General features: G+C 39.4%; 4 protein-coding genes and 1 long non-coding RNA gene across 11 annotated transcripts; 3 read left to right on the top strand and 2 right to left on the bottom strand.

Moving 5' to 3' along the window:
- Window positions 1-600: 600 nt before the first annotated feature.
- LOC143185464 (uncharacterized) lies at window positions 601-3,579 on the top strand. The gene is made up of 6 exons (XM_076388493.1): window positions 601-742; window positions 1,103-1,353; window positions 1,829-2,151; window positions 2,225-2,468; window positions 2,806-3,086; window positions 3,159-3,579. The coding sequence occupies exons 1-6, from the start codon at window positions 667-669 to the stop codon at window positions 3,391-3,393; spliced, it is 1,410 nt and encodes a 469-aa protein (XP_076244608.1). The 5' UTR covers window positions 601-666; the 3' UTR covers window positions 3,394-3,579.
- A 28-nt stretch (window positions 3,580-3,607) lies between these two features.
- Window positions 3,608-5,936, bottom strand: LOC143185469 (protein lethal(2)essential for life). The gene is made up of 2 exons (XM_076388502.1): window positions 5,796-5,936; window positions 3,608-4,760 (listed from the first exon to the last, which is right to left on the bottom strand). Exon 2 carries the CDS (start codon window positions 4,743-4,745, stop codon window positions 4,218-4,220), a length of 528 nt encoding a protein of 175 aa, XP_076244617.1. The 5' UTR covers window positions 4,746-4,760; window positions 5,796-5,936; the 3' UTR covers window positions 3,608-4,217.
- On the top strand, window positions 5,838-7,120 carry LOC143185471 (uncharacterized). Its single transcript, XR_013002923.1, has 2 exons — window positions 5,838-5,995; window positions 6,818-7,120. It is a non-coding gene; the product is annotated as an uncharacterized LOC143185471 (long non-coding RNA).
- On the bottom strand, window positions 7,108-15,773 carry D2hgdh (D-2-hydroxyglutaric acid dehydrogenase). Of its 4 annotated transcripts, none has more exons than XM_076388489.1 (8): window positions 15,656-15,773; window positions 9,365-9,602; window positions 8,832-9,029; window positions 8,545-8,738; window positions 8,317-8,485; window positions 7,956-8,254; window positions 7,609-7,777; window positions 7,108-7,530 (listed from the first exon to the last, which is right to left on the bottom strand). In XM_076388489.1, exons 2-8 carry the CDS (start codon window positions 9,597-9,599, stop codon window positions 7,262-7,264), a joined length of 1,533 nt encoding a protein of 510 aa, XP_076244604.1. In that variant the 5' UTR covers window positions 9,600-9,602; window positions 15,656-15,773; the 3' UTR covers window positions 7,108-7,261. The 4 variants fall into 4 exon arrangements, with proteins under 4 accessions (XP_076244604.1, XP_076244606.1, XP_076244605.1 ...); XM_076388491.1 differs by lacking the exon at window positions 15,656-15,773 and adding an exon at window positions 15,476-15,568; XM_076388490.1 differs by lacking the exon at window positions 15,656-15,773 and adding an exon at window positions 14,069-14,203.
- LOC143185457 (uncharacterized) lies at window positions 13,873-20,536 on the top strand. 4 transcript variants are annotated; one of them, XM_076388473.1, is made up of 14 exons: window positions 13,873-14,060; window positions 16,017-16,673; window positions 16,745-16,993; window positions 17,085-17,351; window positions 17,429-17,621; window positions 17,691-17,923; window positions 18,059-18,278; window positions 18,363-18,538; window positions 18,613-18,901; window positions 18,979-19,233; window positions 19,327-19,446; window positions 19,527-19,674; window positions 19,759-19,939; window positions 20,027-20,536. In XM_076388473.1, the coding sequence occupies exons 2-14, from the start codon at window positions 16,182-16,184 to the stop codon at window positions 20,252-20,254; spliced, it is 3,051 nt and encodes a 1,016-aa protein (XP_076244588.1). In that variant the 5' UTR covers window positions 13,873-14,060; window positions 16,017-16,181; the 3' UTR covers window positions 20,255-20,536. The 4 variants fall into 4 exon arrangements, with proteins under 4 accessions (XP_076244588.1, XP_076244587.1, XP_076244584.1 ...); XM_076388472.1 differs by having other exon boundaries at window positions 17,067-17,351; window positions 17,691-17,917; XM_076388469.1 differs by having other exon boundaries at window positions 17,067-17,351.
- The last annotated feature ends 284 nt before the right edge of the window (window positions 20,537-20,820 follow it).

The following is a 20,820-nucleotide window of genomic DNA, read 5'->3' as shown; positions in this document are numbered from 1 at the left end:
TAACATACTACGTAATAAAGGATATAAGTGCAATGTCTAATCTCTCTTTTCGTGCAAAAACATTACTATTTGTCATTGTTTACAGGTTTTAAGTAAACCTTATTAAAAGATGAACGATGTTATCGATTGACATGTAGCTCACATCACGAGCTCCCACGCAATCATCGAATATTTATAACTTGCATCGATTGGGAAATTGTCTGAATGCGTAGCAATAAATTACTAATAACTATCAATATTCATTAACGTAGCAATAAATTTTTAAATTGTTTTTGTAACTTGTACGCGTAATTGTTAATTAAGCCATCTCCACTCCCTGTGAACTCATGTTTTTCAAAGACCAATACTCGCAGTTCAATATTTTTCTGAAGGTTTATTTATCTCGACTCACACTGTCATTTCATTAACGAAATTAGTGCACAGCGTATATGAATGGAGTAGTGCAGAATTAAGGGGAGAGCTACGGAGGAAACAACGCAAGAATGAATGGTGGGGACAGGAGGGCCAGATAAAACGGTTGACCCTCGCCCCTTTAATGACCTGCAAGATATCGTTCTACTAAATTCACTGACGCATCTTTCAGTCGAATGCGTGGCCTGATCTAACACAGGTCCCACTGATCGCTATTTCTTTACGGGCACGTTGCTTCCGGTATCGAAAGCGGAAATGCAATTACTGCAGTTACTACTTTTCTTCTGTTGCTGCATCCTTGCCTGTCGGTGCGACGACCGGAAGTCCAACGGTGAGTCAAACTAAATTAAACTTTATTTTTCCCTTGCATTAAAGCATGAAGTGCATTGATCTATTCGGATAAGTCGATTGTTGACCGAGAGATTTTCTCTCCTGCAATCTATAGTGAAGTTCAAAGGTCGATTAATTGGTAATGCGAAGTATCTCATATTACTCCAGTAATTAGTTTTTCAAATTCGATATAAACGTCCTGGTGTAATCAAAATAATTTTCTAAAACAGAAAAATTGTTGAAGTCTTGGTCTCTAGAAATTTCTGAAATCATTTTTGAATATTTTTATTTTTGAGTAAAATAATTCCTCGAGTATTATGGATACTGAAGAACAATTTTAGCGAATGATAACTGTTTCTAGGAAAAAATGACACGGCAGCAGAAATAGCGCTCGGTGAAAAACGACTCGGTGATCATATTCGCGAGATCTTAAAGCACTATCAGCAAGATGATCCAGTGGGATTACCTGGGGCGCCAATACCGGATCCTATGTCAGTGCCGGATATGAAGCACTCATTCTCCATGTACACCATGAATTTCAATAAAATCAACGTTTACGGTCTCTCCAAATTTCGGATCGTAAACATGGAATCGGAGTTGGCACGTATGCAAGTAAGAAGGAGAGCGTAATATTTTCTTTGCAGGAGGGCGTAATTTCTACCTAAAACGATTAAAAACTTTCTAAAAAACCAACTATATCCATAAAATCGAATAAAAAATGGCAAATTGTTTCTAACAATGAAATTAGGAATGGGCTTCCCTAAACATCGAAACCCTTCGAAGCCCAAGAGAGTTTCAAATTTCGAAAACTTAAAAAGTAGGTCCGAATCCAGCCCTAGATTAAATACTTAGGAACGTCAGTCGTTACGAAAAACACGATCTAATAATATATTTGCAATGTTCCGCGTTGGTGAGTAATAACAGATAATAACGTAATTGAATCGAGCCGCGAGAATCTTTGCCAAATGGGTTCGCATAGGAATCAGCTAGGTACTTAGAGCTAAAAAAAAATCGCGTGATTATAACTACTTCCAACTAGGTAAATCGATTTGGAATTCATCGGTGTGCATTAACATATTTCTTGAAGGTTTCCGTGACGCTGAGTATTGATACCTTGAACATACGTGGGCTGTACACATTGTCATCGTGGCTATCGCGATCGGCTGGCAATTTCACCGTCAAGTTGACGGGGGTGAAGGTCCAAGGGATAGCGAGGCTGGAAATCGGCACTGATGGCAAGCTGCAGGCGCAGAACATCGACATGGACCTAACGTTCCAAAATATAGATATGGACTTCAAGAACCTGGGTTTCCTGGGCTCTGTGTTCCAAGGAGTCATTAATTCCATAGGCACCTTTATTTTTGATAGTATTAAGCCCTTCATATTGAAGGAGGTCAATACTAATGTTAGGTAAATAACTCTTATCGGATTATTTTTTTTCTGTAAAAGCAGTCCACGGAAATTAATGAGTTTATTGCTTTAGGGGCGAAGTCAATAAACAAATATCGCAGCTCCCGCAATACTTCCCCAATTCTATATCGCCTTTCGACATGGCAGTTGCCGAAGCGCGCAGACAAGTATCTCAAATGGGCTATGACCCATTCAAAGTAAAGGATTACAGCCAAAATGTTGGCATATTTACCATCGCGTCAACGCATACATGGATCACGGGCTTGGCGAGCTTTTATCGAATGGGAAACATCACGCTGAGCATGGAAAATAGAACAGTGAGTAATTGTCTTTATTAGTGAAAAATAGATATTTTTGGTCTAGTGTGAATCAAGCAATGCTTCACTTTTAATGCTAGCCAAATGACTTTGCTGTGTGAAGCATAGCTTCTTGTCGAATGAATTATTCGATTGGAACGCGAAGCGCGTCCACCTGTATAATACGATTGCGATCCGAACGGTTAATTGTCAGCATTACATCACCTATTACGTTGCATAGATTGTACATAAAGAACATGGATAATCAATCGTAATCGCGATCCATAATTGTCGCGCGTGTTATGCAACTAATTTGTAGGCGTCGAAAAATAGCATACCTAATTGCTTCCCTGTAAAGGTGTACGCGACTATTGACGTTGGCACTCAAGAAATCGAAGGGAAGACGCACTGGGAAGTGAGCGTGATTAGTGGTTTTATGTCAAGGGCCGGTTCAGTTTCCTTCACTATACAATACTTCAGAGTTCAATTGACTCTGAGCCAACCCTTAGACACACGGAAAAGGCCAACACTCGAGGAACTTGACTTTGATCTGGGTAACATTCAGACGAGGATTCATGGGGCTGGTACCATCGACTATTTGGTGGAAGCAAGCATTAACATAGTGCCAAACCTTTTAAGGTTCGATAGTTGTTCATACTTCCTTGTTTGCAGTTAGAATTGTAAGGAAGTTTAACTAGAATTTTTGTATAGGAATCAGATAATGGATGCAATAGAGGGGCCACTTAAAAGACGTATACAGATGGAACTGCAGAAGGTGGACGTCGAGAAATTGATTTATGATAAAATACCGGCCATCGAGGAGCAGGCTCAGTACCTTCAAGGCATAGTTCCTCCAGAAGAAACTATTTTAGAAGAGGTAGCACCTCTCCCGGATCAGGATGAGCAACCATTTTCAGAAAGCGAGGAGAATCGTGGACCTTCGTGAGTTAAATGGTAATTGAATGTATTAATCTATAATTCGGCTATTTATGTTAGGCTTAGATAGAGTTTTCGATTACTCAATATTTTATACGTGAAGATTCGTCGAGGTCATGAAGTATGCATCGCTCAGACATATCCTGTGCATTTTGTAAATATTTTACATTTTACCAAATAAATTTTTTTAAGTCTATGTAATACAGTCTTAAAGAAAAACACAGTTATTTTTAGTATGTAATATTTATTGAAAAATAACTAATAAAAGATTACAGTTAACGTATACACAGTGAACCAACTAGAAGCAATAATTGCTATAATAAAATTTAGGCAGATTATAACGTTAAGTATTCGTAATACTAAATCGCATAGAACGAAAAATATTCCATACTTTCAAATACATATCGCGTTGTCAAGTAAAAAAAAAGAACAATACATACAGCATTGTCAGACTTTGTTACAGCAACGGATATTAATCACATATGACAAGAATACACATAGATACATATCCGTATCACTTCCCTGTGTATATTAAATAATTTATATTCTTTGGATGGTTCATGGCGGAACCTCGATAATATCTAATAGTAAAACACCGTATAAATTATATAACATTGTGTAAATAACTAAATTAGAAATGGAACATACAATGATTATAACTAATATCAATATCAATAGAAAAAAAAAAAAAAAAAAAAGACGAAAGAAATTTTTAGAAATGAACCATGGCTGTGATTATGTAGAATCTTAGATAATGGAGTATAGTGCTCGAACTTCTAGATATACGAATAATTTCGCATAAAAAAGGAAACATGAATGAGCATCGATCGCCAATTATGTAGCTTTGATGGCAGGCGCGTTGCTTCGCTCGATTGGTACAATTCTTTCGCCTGGACCTGGAAGGGCGAGTTTCGGAGCTGTAATAGTAAGAACACCATCGGATGACAAACTCGGTTTCACGTGTCCGATATCATAGCCCTGTGGGAGCACATATCGGCGCACGAAGTGTCTAGAAACGTAGCCGTGTTGATCCTTCTTTTCCTCGTGTTTACCCTCAACAGTGATGCACTTGTCGTCGGTTCTAACGGTGATCTCTTCCGGTGCGAACTGTTGCACGTCGACGATCACCTGGTACTTGTTCTGGTCTCTCTCTACCGTGGCGGTGGTGCCACCAACATCCTGTTCCAGTTGTTCTATAATGTTCCTCCATGGACGGAAGTACTCGTTAAAAGAGGGCATCGGTGGTTGCTGCCAGAAGTCATCCCTTGTGCTCAATCGTTTGAAATGCTCCTCTAATTCGCGGTGGTAGCGGTCCATGTCCTCCCACCAATTGCGGAACAGATCCCTCGATACTAGTGCCATGTCGCTGCGATCGATCTGGACAGAGAACAGTCAAATGCGTAGTTTGTAATACGCGCAATAGTGAAGTGCTGAAGTAGTTTATATAAAAGAATATACAGGGCGTTTGAATGATTGTTTTCTTGCAGGGGGATATATCGCCTAAAAAAATGATAAAGCAGCCGCCTCTTCTCGACAAATTTCGAACTGCAATTTTGGTTACGACAGCGGCCGAGAGTACTGCAATTGTCAACTCTTCGCAAATCAATTGTGTGTATAGTTTAGTTAGAGCAAATTAGTGATAGCGCCCGTTCTAAATAGGTTGATTCTACTTATTTGAGGCACTATTTTCGAACCCAAATTTAGTATGATCGCATTACGAATTAATTGCGTTGGAGTTGAGGTTAGTCTTGTTCAAGGTCTGGGAGCTTCCATTAGTTTGTGCATTGAACGTTATCGCATCGTATATCGTTATCATTCGAATTACAATATTTGACATTCCTTCTTATTTATTATAACAATGTTGCATAAAATATTACTATAGCGCGTTCAAAATTTGAAAAGGATTTTAAGAGTTTCAACTACCTTCAATTTGGTTCGAGTAAACGTGTCGCAAACACCCAGCGAAAGAAAAACGAAATTGTCGTCGTGTAAAATATGGACTCAACCAGAGGAGCATGAAGAAAATTGTTGCTACCTCCGAATTACGTTTATAGTACGTAACGAAACGATCATATGCTACTTTATTGCGGATCAATGTTACAGAAGTACTTATTACGTTGCTGACCAAATATATCATGTATCATATCGCGAGCGATCGAAAACACCCAGTGTTTTTGTGCGATCCCGGCGTCTATTTTTAGAAGTGGCAGAGGTATCCGTAAAACGTTTCGCCAACGTTACACGTACATTCAATGTCAACAATCTTTACTGTTGATCGTAAAGTATACACTCGATTGATACAATTAACGATAATAAAAAAAAAAGAAAACAATAACGAACTCCAAGTAAGATCTTAAAAAAAGATTCCCTGAGCTCTGACAATATTACATCGAAACTGTTAGTTATACTTACATTTCGTTGAATATTACTCGTTTAAATCCGCAAATTCACTTGCAGAAAACTGGTCGTTCGTTTGGTACCAAGTCCCGAGTAGGTCGCTTGGAAAGTCGTGTGAAGTTTTCACTTCCAGTCGCACTTATTAACTGACTGCTCAGATTGCGAGTCACCGGCTTATATTTGCTTTGGCGCCCTTTTCGAGATCCTTCTAACACGTACGTACACAAGTAAATCCTTTCGAGAATCTTGTATGGACTGAACATGCGCGAACTTCGTATCCCCCACCAAGCCGACATGTAATAGTTGCGACGAATCAGATAGCAACTTGGCTTCAACACGGTTCCCGTTCGTTCGAGTAATTTCCTTCAATACTTTTGGCGCGATTTAAACAGTTGTGTTTCGTTCGATGATTTTCTATATTCTTCGATTCAGGCAATGTTTCGTTTACTTTGCGATTATAGATCCTTCCCAGGTTCGTGCAAAGCATTATGTAACAGCTTGCGTGGATTCGTCTGCGTTCTTTGCTTAAACGTATTCACCTCGATGTGAATTAGTGTGACGATTCTACGTCATGATTCATTATGGCCAGGATTTCATTTTGTTTTTTTTGTTTTTTGACTTAAATTGTTTTTCAATTCTGCATTCTGTTTTTCTAAGAGATATTTCAGCAAAGATGATCCTTTTCTATTATAGATCATTGAATAATTCTTAAATATTGTCAAAGAATATGTAGCATCTAAGCAAGTTGCGAGCGTCAGAGAGAAGTTTAAGAGAAGTTCGAGAGTGATGATGCACAGATAAAGCTATTCATTACTCTAAAAATACTGCTTCGGGTAGATGCTTTCGATCGGTGACGAATGCATTTATTCTGAGACATGTTCGACATAGACGTCGATTCAGCGCAATAAGAAATCGAAGAATACAGCTATTCCGTTGATACAGACGAAACATCAAGAAATTGAACACTGACGTGTATCAAACAACGATCTATTTAGAATTTGAACTCCTGATCTAAAGATAAACGTTCGAAAACACAGGTGACTGGACGATGGCGACCTCTTTACGACCTCGAGCACACTTTGTAGGACGAAAATGTGGTTCCATCGGTATAGCAGGTGGGACAGGTTCACATTACCATAAGAAGATATCAATAAATTGGAGTTTCTGTTCTGCGCACGCGTTGACTCGAAAAGGCGCAAATTTCAAACCTATTTTTGTAACTTCTCCTTTTTCAAAATTAAAATTAACAGCAAATATATTATATTTTTTCTATGCGTTATCATGAATTACACAAATAAAGTGCGTTTTTAGTAATAAAAAAAATTAATCCAGTAATGATAGTACAACAGCGTTATTTTTATTTATTTTATTATATATTTTATTTTTCACAGCGTTAATCTTATTTATTCACTTATACATTATTATGTTTAACAGTATAGGAATGCGTTGGCCAATTTTTGTTCGCTCTAAATCAATAATCGTTAGGATGACGTTTCAGATGAAGGCAAGACCTTGTAGGGATTAAGGATACCCTTTGGATCCATCAGCTTCTTAAGATCGTACATAAGTTCGATCTCAGAAGATGTCCTACTCATGTGTAGATACTTAGTTTTCATAAAGCCTATGCCATGTTCGGCGCTGACGCTGCCACGAAGACTCGACACGTATTCAAAAATAAACGGCTGCAACTTCGACGCTATATCAGCCTCGTACGTGGGTATAGACACTTGCACGTGAATATTTCCATCGCCTGCGGTATTAATAAAAAATGGAAAAAAAATCGAATCAGAAATCAAAGATTTTTAGAAAAATCGATATAAAATCGTACCCAAGTGCCCGTAGCCGCTGATCCTTATGATTCGTGGATCTTGTACTCGTTCCCTGAGTACCTCGACCACCTTGTAGAAGGATGAAAGAGGTATCGAAACGTCGTACTTGAAAACGTAGCCTTCATGGATGATGCCTTCGCTAATCCGCTCCCTAAGCGACCATATGTTCTAAATAAATAAGAAAAAAAGAAAAAAAAACATTCTTCCTATTCGTATTGCATAGAATAAAAACTCACAATTAAATTGAGGTCAAAATTTACGACTCGCTTTGAAGTCAAGTTCTAAAATGGAATCGAAAAACAGGGAGAGGAAGGAAATCAGGTATAAAAATGATATAAGTACTAACTTTCACTTTAGCAGGATCAGAGGTCAAAGTTCCATCTTCAATGATATCCTCAGCAAGTGCCTTCTCCACAAAAGAAGCAAGTTTCTCCTCATCGTGGGAGCTGTTGCTGCCAGAAGTCTCCATGAGCACGTAGAATTCGTGGCCATTAGGGTTCGACGTCAGTGGACTCTTCATATTAAATACCCCGATCGAAACGTCCAACGACAGCCTGTCCATCATCTCATAAGAGGACAGAATCTCTCCCAGCTCGTTTTTGGCCAGGCGGAACGCTTTCAGCACCTTGTCAAAATCGCTCAAACCTAAAACCAGCAGGTTTCCTTAACGTCTGGAAACAATTAAGCGCAGAAGGGATCCTTCGTACCTAGGAACGCCACGTTAATGGCCTTGGGAAGAGGAGGACACTGAATCGCGACCTTGGTCACGATCCCTAACGTCCCTTCGGAACCTATGAACAAATGCTTCAAGTGATAGCCTGTGTTGTTCTTCTTCAGGGTGTTCAAGCAGTCCACTACATCTCCGTTGGCTTTCACCTAGAAGAAATGAATTCAAGACGGGGCACATTTGCTAGACGATTGTTCTGGAAACTCACAGCCTCGAGACCCAATACGTTCCCGTGGAGATTCCCATAACGAAGTAGCCTGAGACCGCCCGCGTTCGTTGACACGCAGCCACCGATCAGACAACTACCTTTCGCGCCAAGATCAATTGGCATCATCAAGCCCACCGTCGACAAATGGTTGTTCAGGTCTTCCAGCACGCAGCCTGCCTCGCAGGTCAACACCCCTAATCGACGACCACCGTGAAACGAAAGAAGTTGAGGGAACGCGTTCAATTTCGCGACAGAACTTCTACCAATTGCTACGAATCACTCTTTACCTGCCGCCTCATTCGTCTCGATGATCTTGTTTATCAGCTTCATAGAAACAACGATCTCGTCGAAGACAGGCACACTACCCCCTACCAGACCTGTGTTGCCACTTTGAGGACAGACAGCTAAACCATTCTCATTGCAGTATTTCAATATGGAAGACACTTCCTCAGTGGTCTTCGGCTTTAGGACCAGGTTGCTTTTACCTGGAAGACCAGTTCGTCTTTTGCTGAGGAACGTGACTCCGATCGATCGAAATTTGATATGGAAGACGATGAAGGTTGTAGGAGGTTCGAGTAAAGCGATCAGGCCATGGGGGAAGCTTCTAATTGAGCTGTTCAGAGGTCAATGTGATTACCTCCACTTTCTGAATTTTTTTCAATTTTAATGTCAAAGCACTTGAGCAATGCCTAACTTCTTGTATTTAAAATTAATATACATACTTCTATTTTGTGGAATTAATCAATTTGGCTTGTTTATAAGGTTCCTTTTCCTCTACTAGATCAAGGAGATCAATGACCATACCATGAGTATCTCTTACCTCTGAGGATCTTCAAATAGTCTATGTTGTAGCTCTCACACTCTTCCAAGTCGGAGATTACCCTATTTCGATCAAGGAGATCGTTGAAGAAGGCCACATGCTCGCTGGAGATCCTTGCATATGGGCCCCTCTGCACATTGTACTTGTCAGAGGTGAACGCAAATTTCGCGTTCGCCGAGAACGAGCGGAAACTCGGGACGTTGCGAAACACACGAAACGGGGCGCGCAGGGACATCTTCTGCAAAAGGTCATTCCATCTTTTGATTCAATCGCGCTTAGACTTCACCTTTTGGTTGATCATCGACGTAGAAATAAAGCAAACTTTTCGAAATTCGCAATTTTTGAGTCAATCGTCCGACTTGAATATCTCGTGACGCTAAAATCAAGTTTTCCGATAAAACTCGTCTTTCATTAGCCGCGTATCCAGCTGTTGGGTAAATTTAGGCGTTGGAGGTATTTTTATCATCGTGACGAGAAATCGCCGTGCGAGGATTTGCAATTGAAGCGGTATTTACGTAACCAGAAGGTCGCGATGAACAGGATCAAAGATCAAGGTTCAATCTCTCAACTCTTGGTACCAGGTATAATCGATCAAGTGATTGTTATTAGATAAATGATAGATGGAATTTGTGAAAAAGGAAGCAGAACCTTTGATAAACATGCTCGAGTAAAGTAATCGTATTTTGAGATAGTTTCTTGGGTCGCAAGTCAACGTGTTTCGTGAGAATCAGTCGATTCAAAGAATTCATTATGCAATCGAGCAGCAGTGCAAAGTAGGAGTGTGGAACTGGGAAGTCCAGTATACTGATAACTGATAATCTTGTTTACATTTTCAATTAATATCGTTTGATTTACGATTTTTAACGTTTCTGGGGCTTCACCTATAACTGTCCCTGGAGAAGCGTCTTAATCGCGAGTTAATAGAATTGCTAAATATAATTTCCTGCTTACCAATTTCAACGATTAACGGATGAATGTGACTGAATATTTTATAAACGATTTGAGTGTGAATCAATACACGCTCATTATTGTTTCCTTTTAGGAGCTCTATCGCTCCATTAAGTCAGCACGTACACATGGCTTTGCAAGACCTATCATACTGCATTCACTTCATTAGCCTCTTAACCGAGGAAGACGAGTCAACTTACATTCCAAAGACGTATTTGCATTAAACAAATGTATCTACATTGCCCCAAGTATTCGTCAATTATATTTTCATGAGAAAAATGAATACAATATCTGGCCATGTGTAGATAATATTAATATATAATCAGATGAAAAGAAACTAACTTACTCGTTAATGGTTCCTACACTCCTAGCTAATGTTTCCAGTCAAACTATCTAGTTTCAACTAATCCTAAGTATGAAATATCTACCCATGATTTAAGAATATTTTTAGCAATCGTGGAGACCCAATGAAATCTCTTGCCACTGACCGTCTCGAATCTCCGAGTGACGGTATCAGAGGAATTATCTGATTCGTCTGTAGATCGCGACACCGTCTAATTACGGAGCGAAATCGCGTGTGACGCGATTCGGGTTCGATTTCATTCGCGTGGCAGCTGACCGATAAAAAGGCGAAGAGGACAGGGGAACTCAGAAGCGAAGAATCTGGGGAAATTTCGTGACAGAGTCGTTCGGACGGTCGTTCGGACGATCGGTCGGCTGGGCCCAGGCGTGGCGTAATTACGCGCCCCCGGCTGCTTCCATTTTCTACGCGCTAATTCGCCTCCCGATGGCCCGATCGGACATCGGATATTATGATCCGCGCTGAATCTTGACGGGCAACTCCCCCTCCCCCTCTCCTTCCTCTCACACGCGCTCTCTCTCCCATTCTCCGGCGCGATCTCTCGACACGAGCGTGTCCCCCACCCCACCCCGCGCTCGCGTGTCGTTGAAGAGGATTCGCGAGGAGGCGACGCGCGGCAGAGAATTACGATTCCCCCGCGTGGCAGTGGGGAAAATAAGGTCAGGGGTGGAGGGGTCGAAAGAGCGCGAAGAGAGGAACACGCGGGGAGAAAAAGAGGGCAGATGGACGGAGATGCAAATCCATCTGGGCCGAGGGGCGAGGGGCGAGGGGAACGAGGACAACGCGAATGGAAAACAGAGAAGCCGAGCAGAGACTGGAGTGGGAAGGGGACCAATCGTCGCGACGACTGAACACTCTACGACTCGTCCTCGGTGTGCGTGAAAATGTGTGAGGGTCGATTTACAGGAGGCCCTCGTGGTAGGCACGCATACTTCTGCCTACAGATGTGTGCGCGTGTCTGTATTATTCCGAGTTCTTCGCCAGCATCGGTACTACTGCATTCATACTCGTGTATGTATACGAAAGAACGTGTCGCATACACACGGAGCATCGTTCGATATAGATGTGAGAGGTGGCTATATCGAAGCGCAAAGGCAGGATATGTATCGCGCGGTTTCCATGGGAGAACGCATGCGCGACACCGCCACGGAGCCAAGCTAATTTCTCAGTGGCGGCTCGAATCATTAACTTGTTACCTTGGCAACCCCGGTCGACCTAAACCATTGGCTGTCGCGTTCCCCCACTTCCCCTTCGTATGCTCTATCGGTCGAACAACAAACTACGCACGCCGCCACGCTCCTTCGACGGGATATATCGTAATTTTCCGTGCCTCGTACGAACGGGACTATAGACTGTCGCTGTTTCTTTCTTCACGCACACAGCCTGACCTATCTCGTGTACGGATATACGTGTCACGGGAAGATAAAATGAGAGAGGGGAACATGCCAGCGTAGGGACGTGGTTGCCGGGATTGGCGCGGCCACGACTCTTCCTACCCTCTCAACGAAACATCCTACGGTCGTGGCTTGCTTCTTTGGCGAAATCCGTGACCGGTATTGGAAGATGACCGATAAATCGACTCCGCTTCGCGCTTTACGCTTCAGAGTTTCCTATTAGTTGTAACTTTACAGTAACATTTCAGATCAAATTTTTACATATTTCAGATCTCGAATAAGCAAATGTAAAACAGAAATTATTTTTTTTCTCACTTGACGAAGAAATTTCTTTCTGCGAAATAAATGCTCGATCATTCAGTATTTCGTTGGGGCGTTTATATTTCCAGCTTGACCGAAATAAATATGTATAAGAATAATTATGGAGATCTTGAACTCATAATCGATACGAGGCAAGGATCGTTTATCCACGGTATGCTACTATTTCGTTCAAATCATGGTTTTAGCGGTACAAGTCGTACGTAAAATACAAGCATTCATTTTTATGTGCATGCAAATGAGTAGCATTTAATTGTTTAGCCACAAAAGCATAGGGTCACTGTCTACGGATTGGGTAGGATTCCTCTATACACACGCGAAGGACCAATCGCGAAAGGAATCGCATTACGGGGTTTTGAGCAGGGCAGTATAAGCTCAACTTAGAAACAGCTGTGGCAAGAACGTAGCTAGCGCCCGTAAAATTGGGGGCCAAATGGAGCCCAAAATTACAAAATTCAAAACAAATTTTCATTTTTATAAAGATATTATTTTTAAATATTATACAATTATTTTACTATAGTTTTCTTCAGGTATATACAATTTTTTATTTGAAACTCTATTTAATATCCAATATTTTAAATGAATTGCATTAAACAATGTCTGTAGAATAATTTGCTGATAAAAAAATTATATTTTCAAACTTCCTATATGCATATAAATTTGTGTACAATATATATTGACAAGGTAATCATGTCGAACTAGGATTAAAAAATAAAAAGGTACAAATCAATAGTATCGAGCACCGATCCCTTGTATTAAAAAAGACAAATGAACTTATGTAAATGTTCCAACTATAGTTTTTCTAATAGAAAGCATTACTATAAGAGATTTGAGAAAATCTTAGAACATTGTTCCAGCAAACACCAATACCCGAGTAATAGACCACAACCAGAACGACTTAAAAAGTAGCACAAAGAAAAATTTCCTAAACCGAAGAGTATGTGTACATATAAGATACTGTAATCAGACTACGCAACTTACTTTTTTATCGAACAATTTTTCCCACTTGAATATAACAGTGGGGATGAGAACTTCAATCAGTGATATAATTGAAGTACTTCAAGAACAGGGCGACGATTCGACTCTATCCGCCCCTGATGGTATCGTGGAGTTATACTGCGAAATATTCTGCGGACTATAACTACGTATACATATACAGTAAAAGTGGAGGGACGTGTTAGTGGAAAGTGAGTGTGTGATTATGTCCGAGGTAAGAGTATGTGTACCGTTACGGGGCATGCGCCCGCAGCCACCATATCCAATGGCCCCGCCTTTCACGGTGCAAACGATGCCTTTGGGATTTGTCCTCGCTGGACCAATCAGCTCGCGAGGTTGCCTAGTGCGATGGGGGAGGTGAGGTTACGGGAATCGAAATGGTGGGGCACGGAGTGGAAAAGGGGCGTCGAGGGGAGCGGGGAAGGAAGAGAAGCGAGGGGTTCCGTAGACCGTGTGGGAGCAGGGAGGCAGACAACGAATGCGACTTCGAATGCTTACGAAACCTCGCTACGTCAACGTATAACAAAACTCTGTTCAAAATAACTATAGTGTTCATTTAAAAACGCATATGAGAGACAAACGTGTACGATAAGGAGTCTGTTCGGGCCCACGGTGGAATCGGTGACAGTGTTCTACGGCGTGTTCGAAAACGTGATAGGTGTGACTGCGCAGTCGCCATGTGAGTACCTGAACAAGTATCCGAAACTCCAAGCAATGGTTGTGTTTTGTGTCTTCGATGCTTTTGCCTTCTTGCGACAGACTCGTGTCGTTGTTCTATCGAGGACGATCGCGACGTATCCGACTGTTACTGGTTATACGACGACCGACGTGAAGAAACACCGGAGTCTAACGAACACACTGTGCATTATGTCCCGCCGGATCTTCGAACGTGCCTTATTTTGTAATCCAATATGTCGGCGTTAGGGACGCTGTTCCGTATATTCGCGGAGATACGATCTCTCTGGGTTGCGTGTTACTGGGTTTTTCAGTGGACGGGCACATCCGACGGATACTTCCCGGGGAGCCGCGTGTGTTGTTATTATCATCATCGTCATTATTACCATTATGGCGAAATCCATGTTGTCAACCGCCCCCTAGCATGATCGCTCGCCCCTTCTCTTATTTTTCTCTCCTCCCCTCCCACCCCTCGCGTCACCCTTCAACCCGCCTTTCAATCGTATTTCCCGCTCAGAGAGATGGCTCCCCTCTGCCCCTTCGAACCCCCTCGTCAGTCGACTAATTATGGTGGTGCCAGCGAGACGACATTTTGTTCTTTCTTCGCGAATCCCAAGATGGATCATGTGTTTTTCGATTCGTCGATACTTGAATGCTTTATGCGCGGTTTACAGATTCCTTCCTTATCGCTTGAAACTTGGGTCTACTTTTTTTTTTTTTTTTTTTTTTGGAATTCGTTTCGAGACTGAATGTTCTGTAGATTTCTTTTTGTGGGTTGAATATGTAGAGAAGAGACTTTATGGTGATGTTTTTGCATCGCGTTTTATGCATGGCGATTAAATTCGCATTAATGAATACTTGTATGATATCAAACATACGTACTTTTTTAGTATACGTAATACATTGCGTATTGTGCAAACATTTCAATTCGCGAATTAGACTGATGAATATTAATTTGAAATTTTGTTAGAACTTAGCAGAAATATGTCGAGAGATAGAAAATGAAAAATGATAGGTTATGTGAAGACCCTTGAAACTTGAATTTGATATTCGAATTTTGTTTCCTTGTTGCATATTTTTTATTTACGACAACGTTAATAATTATTAACATACAGATATTATAACATACTTAATTAAAGTATAAAAACTAAAACTTATTATGCATCACTATGCGTCTAAATGATCTTGCAGAAATTCTTTATTTCATTAAAAATTCATTTCCCAGCAAACGATTAAATTCTCAATAATTGTTTTTCATGCAGTAAATAATATTAAAATATCATTAATATAATGAGTATGTATTAGTAGTTTTGATACTTTCAAATTCGCCTATGATCTACATTTTAAGGTTATTTTCCATGCTTAAGAAGTATTACAAAAATGCATGAATATGAAATGAATTAATAGTATGATATTTACCGTGTATTAGAAGAATTGTTAACACAAATTTCATGAGGATTTATGGTTTTTTTCTGATACATTTCAGCTTTGCTTGCGAAAACGTACGCAATAATGTTCATGTTTATTCAGATGAACTTCAACGAATTGATTTTTTCTGTACATGAAGTATGCGATAACTGATTTTCATTAAACACTTACATTGTTAAGAAATATTCTCGATTTTAGTCACTTCACTTTCACATTCTCTCATTAACAACTCAAGTGATAATAAATTGACGCAGTTCAAATTCGATAACCCAGTCCACGTGTATCGAAAATATAAAGGTTATGAGTAAACATTGTATAACTTTTTTCTATACTTGCTGCGCTATAAGTATAAATAATAAACAAATTGGTATTTCAGAAATGTCATAGTATAGCCTTTGAAATCAATAACTAGTTAAAACTATGCAAACCATGGTTTCACTGTAGTTCAATTTTATTTTAGTTTTTGTAAATAAATGTAGATTTGCATAGCTCAAAATAATGTTTTATGAAACAGATGTTTCTTTTTTTATAGGTGCAGCAGATTAAAAAGATTAAAAATAATATTTTAACATGAAATACTTAAATACAATGGCAAGGAAAAAAGGCATTAAATTACTCAATATTTAATGGTGGAACGGACAATACTTCTTTTTGTAAAGGAAGTTTAGTTTCATATAACGAAAAGGTGTGAGAAAACATGACAGATGTTAAACCAATTGGAATTTCTCAAAATCAGCAACAACAAAATCAACCACAGTCACAACAGCAACAGCAACAGCCACAGCAACAACAGCAACAGCCACAACAACAACAGTCTCAGCCACAGCAAATGATGATTTCAACCCATGATATCCAACAGCAGCAAAATGTACAACAGCAACAGCATGTTCAACAGCAACAATCTCAGCAACAACAAGTACAGCAGCAAGCACAACAACAAGTTCAATCGCAGCAGGTTCAACCACAGCAACAACTTCAGCAACAGGTGCAATCGCAACAACAAATGCAAGTTCAACAACAAGTTCAGCAACAAGTGCAACAGCAGGTTCAGCAACAGCAGCAGCAGCAGCAGCAACAACAGCAGCAGCAACAGTCTCAGCAACAGCAGTCTAATAATGGACCCCACAATGTTGTTCCTACTCAAGTACAAGTGCAGCCACAGGTAGCAGCAATTATGCCTCAACAACAGGTAAATATTTATAGTTGTAATGTTGGAAATTTTCTTGAATATTTTAAATAATACAATTTGTAAATTTGTAGGGTGCTGTTGCAGTATCAATGCAACATCAGCAACAAGGTGTTGGGGGTGTATCTATGACCTTATCCGGTCAACAAGGAGGAACAGCTATAACCACCATGGCACATCCACAAGCCGTACAAGTCATTCAACAGCCCATGCAAAGTCAGGCATATCATTTACAGCAACTGTATAATACTCAAGGAACCCCTTTACTAATGCCAGGAAACTTAGCCCTTCATCCTGCTGGAATCAATCCTTCTTCCATACAGGTATCTCAATATACTCATGATATTTTATACTTCCGAAAAATTCAAATCCTTTTCTAAGTAGGATACTTTACAGGTCATAACCGCTGGAAAGCCATTTCAGTCTGCAGCACAATTAACACCTCATATGTTAACTACGGCTTCGACACCGGGTCAAGGTGGAGGTCATCCTGGAGCTGGGGGAACCAAAGTTCAAGGATTCCCTACAGGATACCTACCAGTACCTACTTCAGCTACACCTGGAGCAGGACAAACTCTAGTGTTTGGACAGCTTGGTGTACTAGGCTCTCCACAACCTCCTCCATCCATACAACAACAACAACAACAGCAATCTGCAGCCAAACAAGATCAAGTACAAAAGGTATTTCACTTTGTAAGATCTATGGTAGCTTTGATATATATGTAATATCTAATGTGTATTATTTCCTAAATTTGTAGTACACTACTTGTACAGCAGCTACGTCGTCTGGTGGAAGAGGTGGTATGCAATTTGCTCCTTGGCAATTTACTCCACAAGTTGCTTGGGCAGGAATACAGTCACCAGCACTTGTGACGAATCAAATATATATTAGAGCTCCAACCCAGCCTGATATGTTCATACAAAGTTCACAACCAATCCAAGCTCATAATAGTCAGTATAAGTTGTATATTAAAAGACTCTTCAACTTCGCAATACTATTTTATTGTTTCATTTATATAGCATTGGCACCTCAACAACAAATCCAAGGAGTGCAACAAATTGCTGCAGCTAGCGGAAAACCAAAGGTAATGGATATGCAACAGCAACAACAGCAACAAAGTAAGCAGAGCACAGGTGGACAACGACCATTGAGTATTTTACCGTCCTCTCTACAAGCAGTGCAAGCTGCTAACATACGAGCTGCCAGTTCCGTCTCTACGCAAACCGTTCACGGAGTACAAACTACGGTACAGGTTACTATAATTACAATAGCAGTTGGAAAAAAATTTCAACTGGCGTGATCGTGTATCACGTGAACAATATCGAAGTTTTTTTTCTGTTTTCGTATAATGAAGAAGAAGTATTTTCTTTTATGTTTTACAACGTAGAGTGGAAAAGGAAGCGGTAGTAGCGGTAAAGGCCGTGGTAAACCACTGCAATCGCCGCAACAACCGCAGCAACAGTCACAGCAAACGATGCAACAACAACATCAACAGGTTTTTATTCAACAGAAACAGCATACGCAGCAGCAGCAGCAGATGCAGCAGCAATATCAACAACCTCAAGCGCAACTATCCCAACAGCAAATACAGCCTAAGCCTATAATGAGTGAGATATTATATTTCCATGTCTCGTCTAAAAAAGTTTTTGAAAAGGTTTTTATATATCTGACCTTTACTTTTACCCTTGCAGCAAACATGACTCTACAGCAACAACAACAATCTGGTGTTGTTCTTAGTGGGGAACGACCAATTATGCCTGTGGTATCAGTAGGCGGGGTTGGTGTTGGAGTTGGTGTTGCTACCACGTCTCAAATGAGTCAAGTTCAGCCATCTCCGATGTCTACTGTGCAACAGTTACCCTTACAGGTAATAAACTTTATATTTTTGATCTGATTCATAGTGGTATGATATTACTATTATGTAATTTAATTATTTTTTAGGCAATCAATTCGACAATAATCGGTAGTCAAATAGTTACTGGGACGTCACAGGTACAAACGATGTCTATGGTGAATCAATCAACCGATCAACAAACGCACGATAATAATACTTCCACCATAATGATTACATCACCTGATCGTAATCATCAAGCGGAATGTTCCTTAGTATTACCTACAACTACAAATGCTCCAATTTCAAACGAGGAAAATTCTAAATTAATTTTGAAAAAAGACGAACAGATACCAATTACAATAGAAGAAATTCCAGTACCTCAACCAGAAGCGACAGGTGTGTACATAAAGTGATTAAGAATTTTGACATAATTTGAACATCTAGTAAACCTACCTTCAACAAAATATATTTAGATGGGGACCAATGTAAAGTAGCTATGAAAGATGAAGAAAATTCTGCTGTAAAAACAGAAGAGAAACCATGCAACAATCCTTTAGCAGGACTGGCAAATACAATTAATTCCATTACAAATGGTGTTAGCAATGACGAGTCTACAACAATTCCTGTCTCTGTACCAGTTACTGCAAATAGCAAACATGTGCCTCCAAAAGCTATGGTCAAACCACAAGTGCTTACACATGTAATCGAAGGCTTTGTTATACAAGAAGGTGCGTAAACTAAATATTAAATTTTTATATATCATTACATTTATTAAATGGCTACTATGTAATAATTGACGCTGTTAAATATGTTCCTTCCAGCGTCTGAACCATTCGCTGTGAATCGAACGTCATTAAATAATACAGTTAATCAAGAAACTAGTAATATTTTAAATCGTAATAATACTTCATCAGAAAAGGAGAACCACGATGAACCTCCAAGTAAGATCACAGGAAATTAATAATGATACTTAGGGTTTTATAATAAAAAGAAGATTTATTATAAGCATTACTGTTTATAGGAAAAAAGCATGCACCTAATTATCCTAGTGATGAAGATGGAACCAATGCCCAAATTGGAAAATGTGAAACTTGTGGCAACTTAGTGGATGAACACAATATTAAATTCAAGAAAGAAAAGCGATTCTGTTCCTCAGGCTGTGCAAAGAGGTTAGTAAATATATTATTTTTTAAGTTAACTATACACCATAAAATATGTATAAACAAAGTAATCATAAGTAATGAATCGCACAGCAAAAAACGTGAAACGAGAGATCGTGAGGGAGAGAAACAGTGGACTGAAATAGAGACTGAATCAAAAAATATGGATGGAGACATAGTGAAGAAAAATGGAGAAGAGAAATCATTGTCTACTACGACTACTACTTCCTCTATAGACGAAACACTGCCGAAAGTTAATCCCGTGAAATGGACGGTAAGGAACAAACTTTTAACTCTTTGTTAAAGAGGTATACTTTTGCGTATATATAATAATTATAATGACATATTATACGTTATATAGGTTGCTGAAGTGTGCGATTTTATACGTGGTTTACCGGGTTGTGCTGACTATGCGGAAGATTTTGCCATTCAAGAAATAGATGGTCAAGCACTTATGCTACTGAAAGAGGATCACCTTATGTCAGCCATGAGTATCAAGTTAGGTCCAGCATTAAAAATCGTAGCTAGGATTGATTCTATGCGCGTAGAATCATTGTCGAATTCTAATCCCGCGTCTAACAATTCGTAAACATTTACTACTTGAGATTTTTATCTTCGAAATTTCAAGTTGCAGCCTATGGGCTACAGGGTTTGTGCAAGTATTTGATCGAATAGTAAGGTTAAGATTTTTAAGAAAAACATGAGCTGTTTTTTATACATAAAAAACAATGCTTCTTTCCTTGAATTAGATGAAATACCTTTCTTTTCTAAATAAAACTATATTGATTACTAAATTTTAGTATACAAAATGAACTCATATGTTTTAAAAATCAATTTGTGTAAGACTAGGTTTCGTACTATTACATAATGTATTAAAAATCTATATTAATGTGTTAAATAAAAGCATAGCTTTTATATCAATTTTAATTTTAATGTATTATATTGACAATATATTCATGTAATTATACGCTCTTCGGTAAGTCTTACATCAATTGATTTTTATAAATGTAAATACGAATTTTTTTTCGACTTTTTTTATTTGAAATGTATGTATATTGCATCTAAAAATTCTTCTAAAATACTGTTCTATAAAGTATGGTTGACTAGAATTATCAAGAAACTGAGTACAAATTATGTCCATTACACAAAAAGAAA

Source organism: Calliopsis andreniformis, chromosome 12 (genome assembly GCF_051401765.1).
Source record: "Calliopsis andreniformis isolate RMS-2024a chromosome 12, iyCalAndr_principal, whole genome shotgun sequence".
Taxonomy (NCBI): domain Eukaryota; kingdom Metazoa; phylum Arthropoda; class Insecta; order Hymenoptera; family Andrenidae; genus Calliopsis; species Calliopsis andreniformis.
This window is presented reverse-complemented; position numbering and strand designations above follow the sequence as displayed.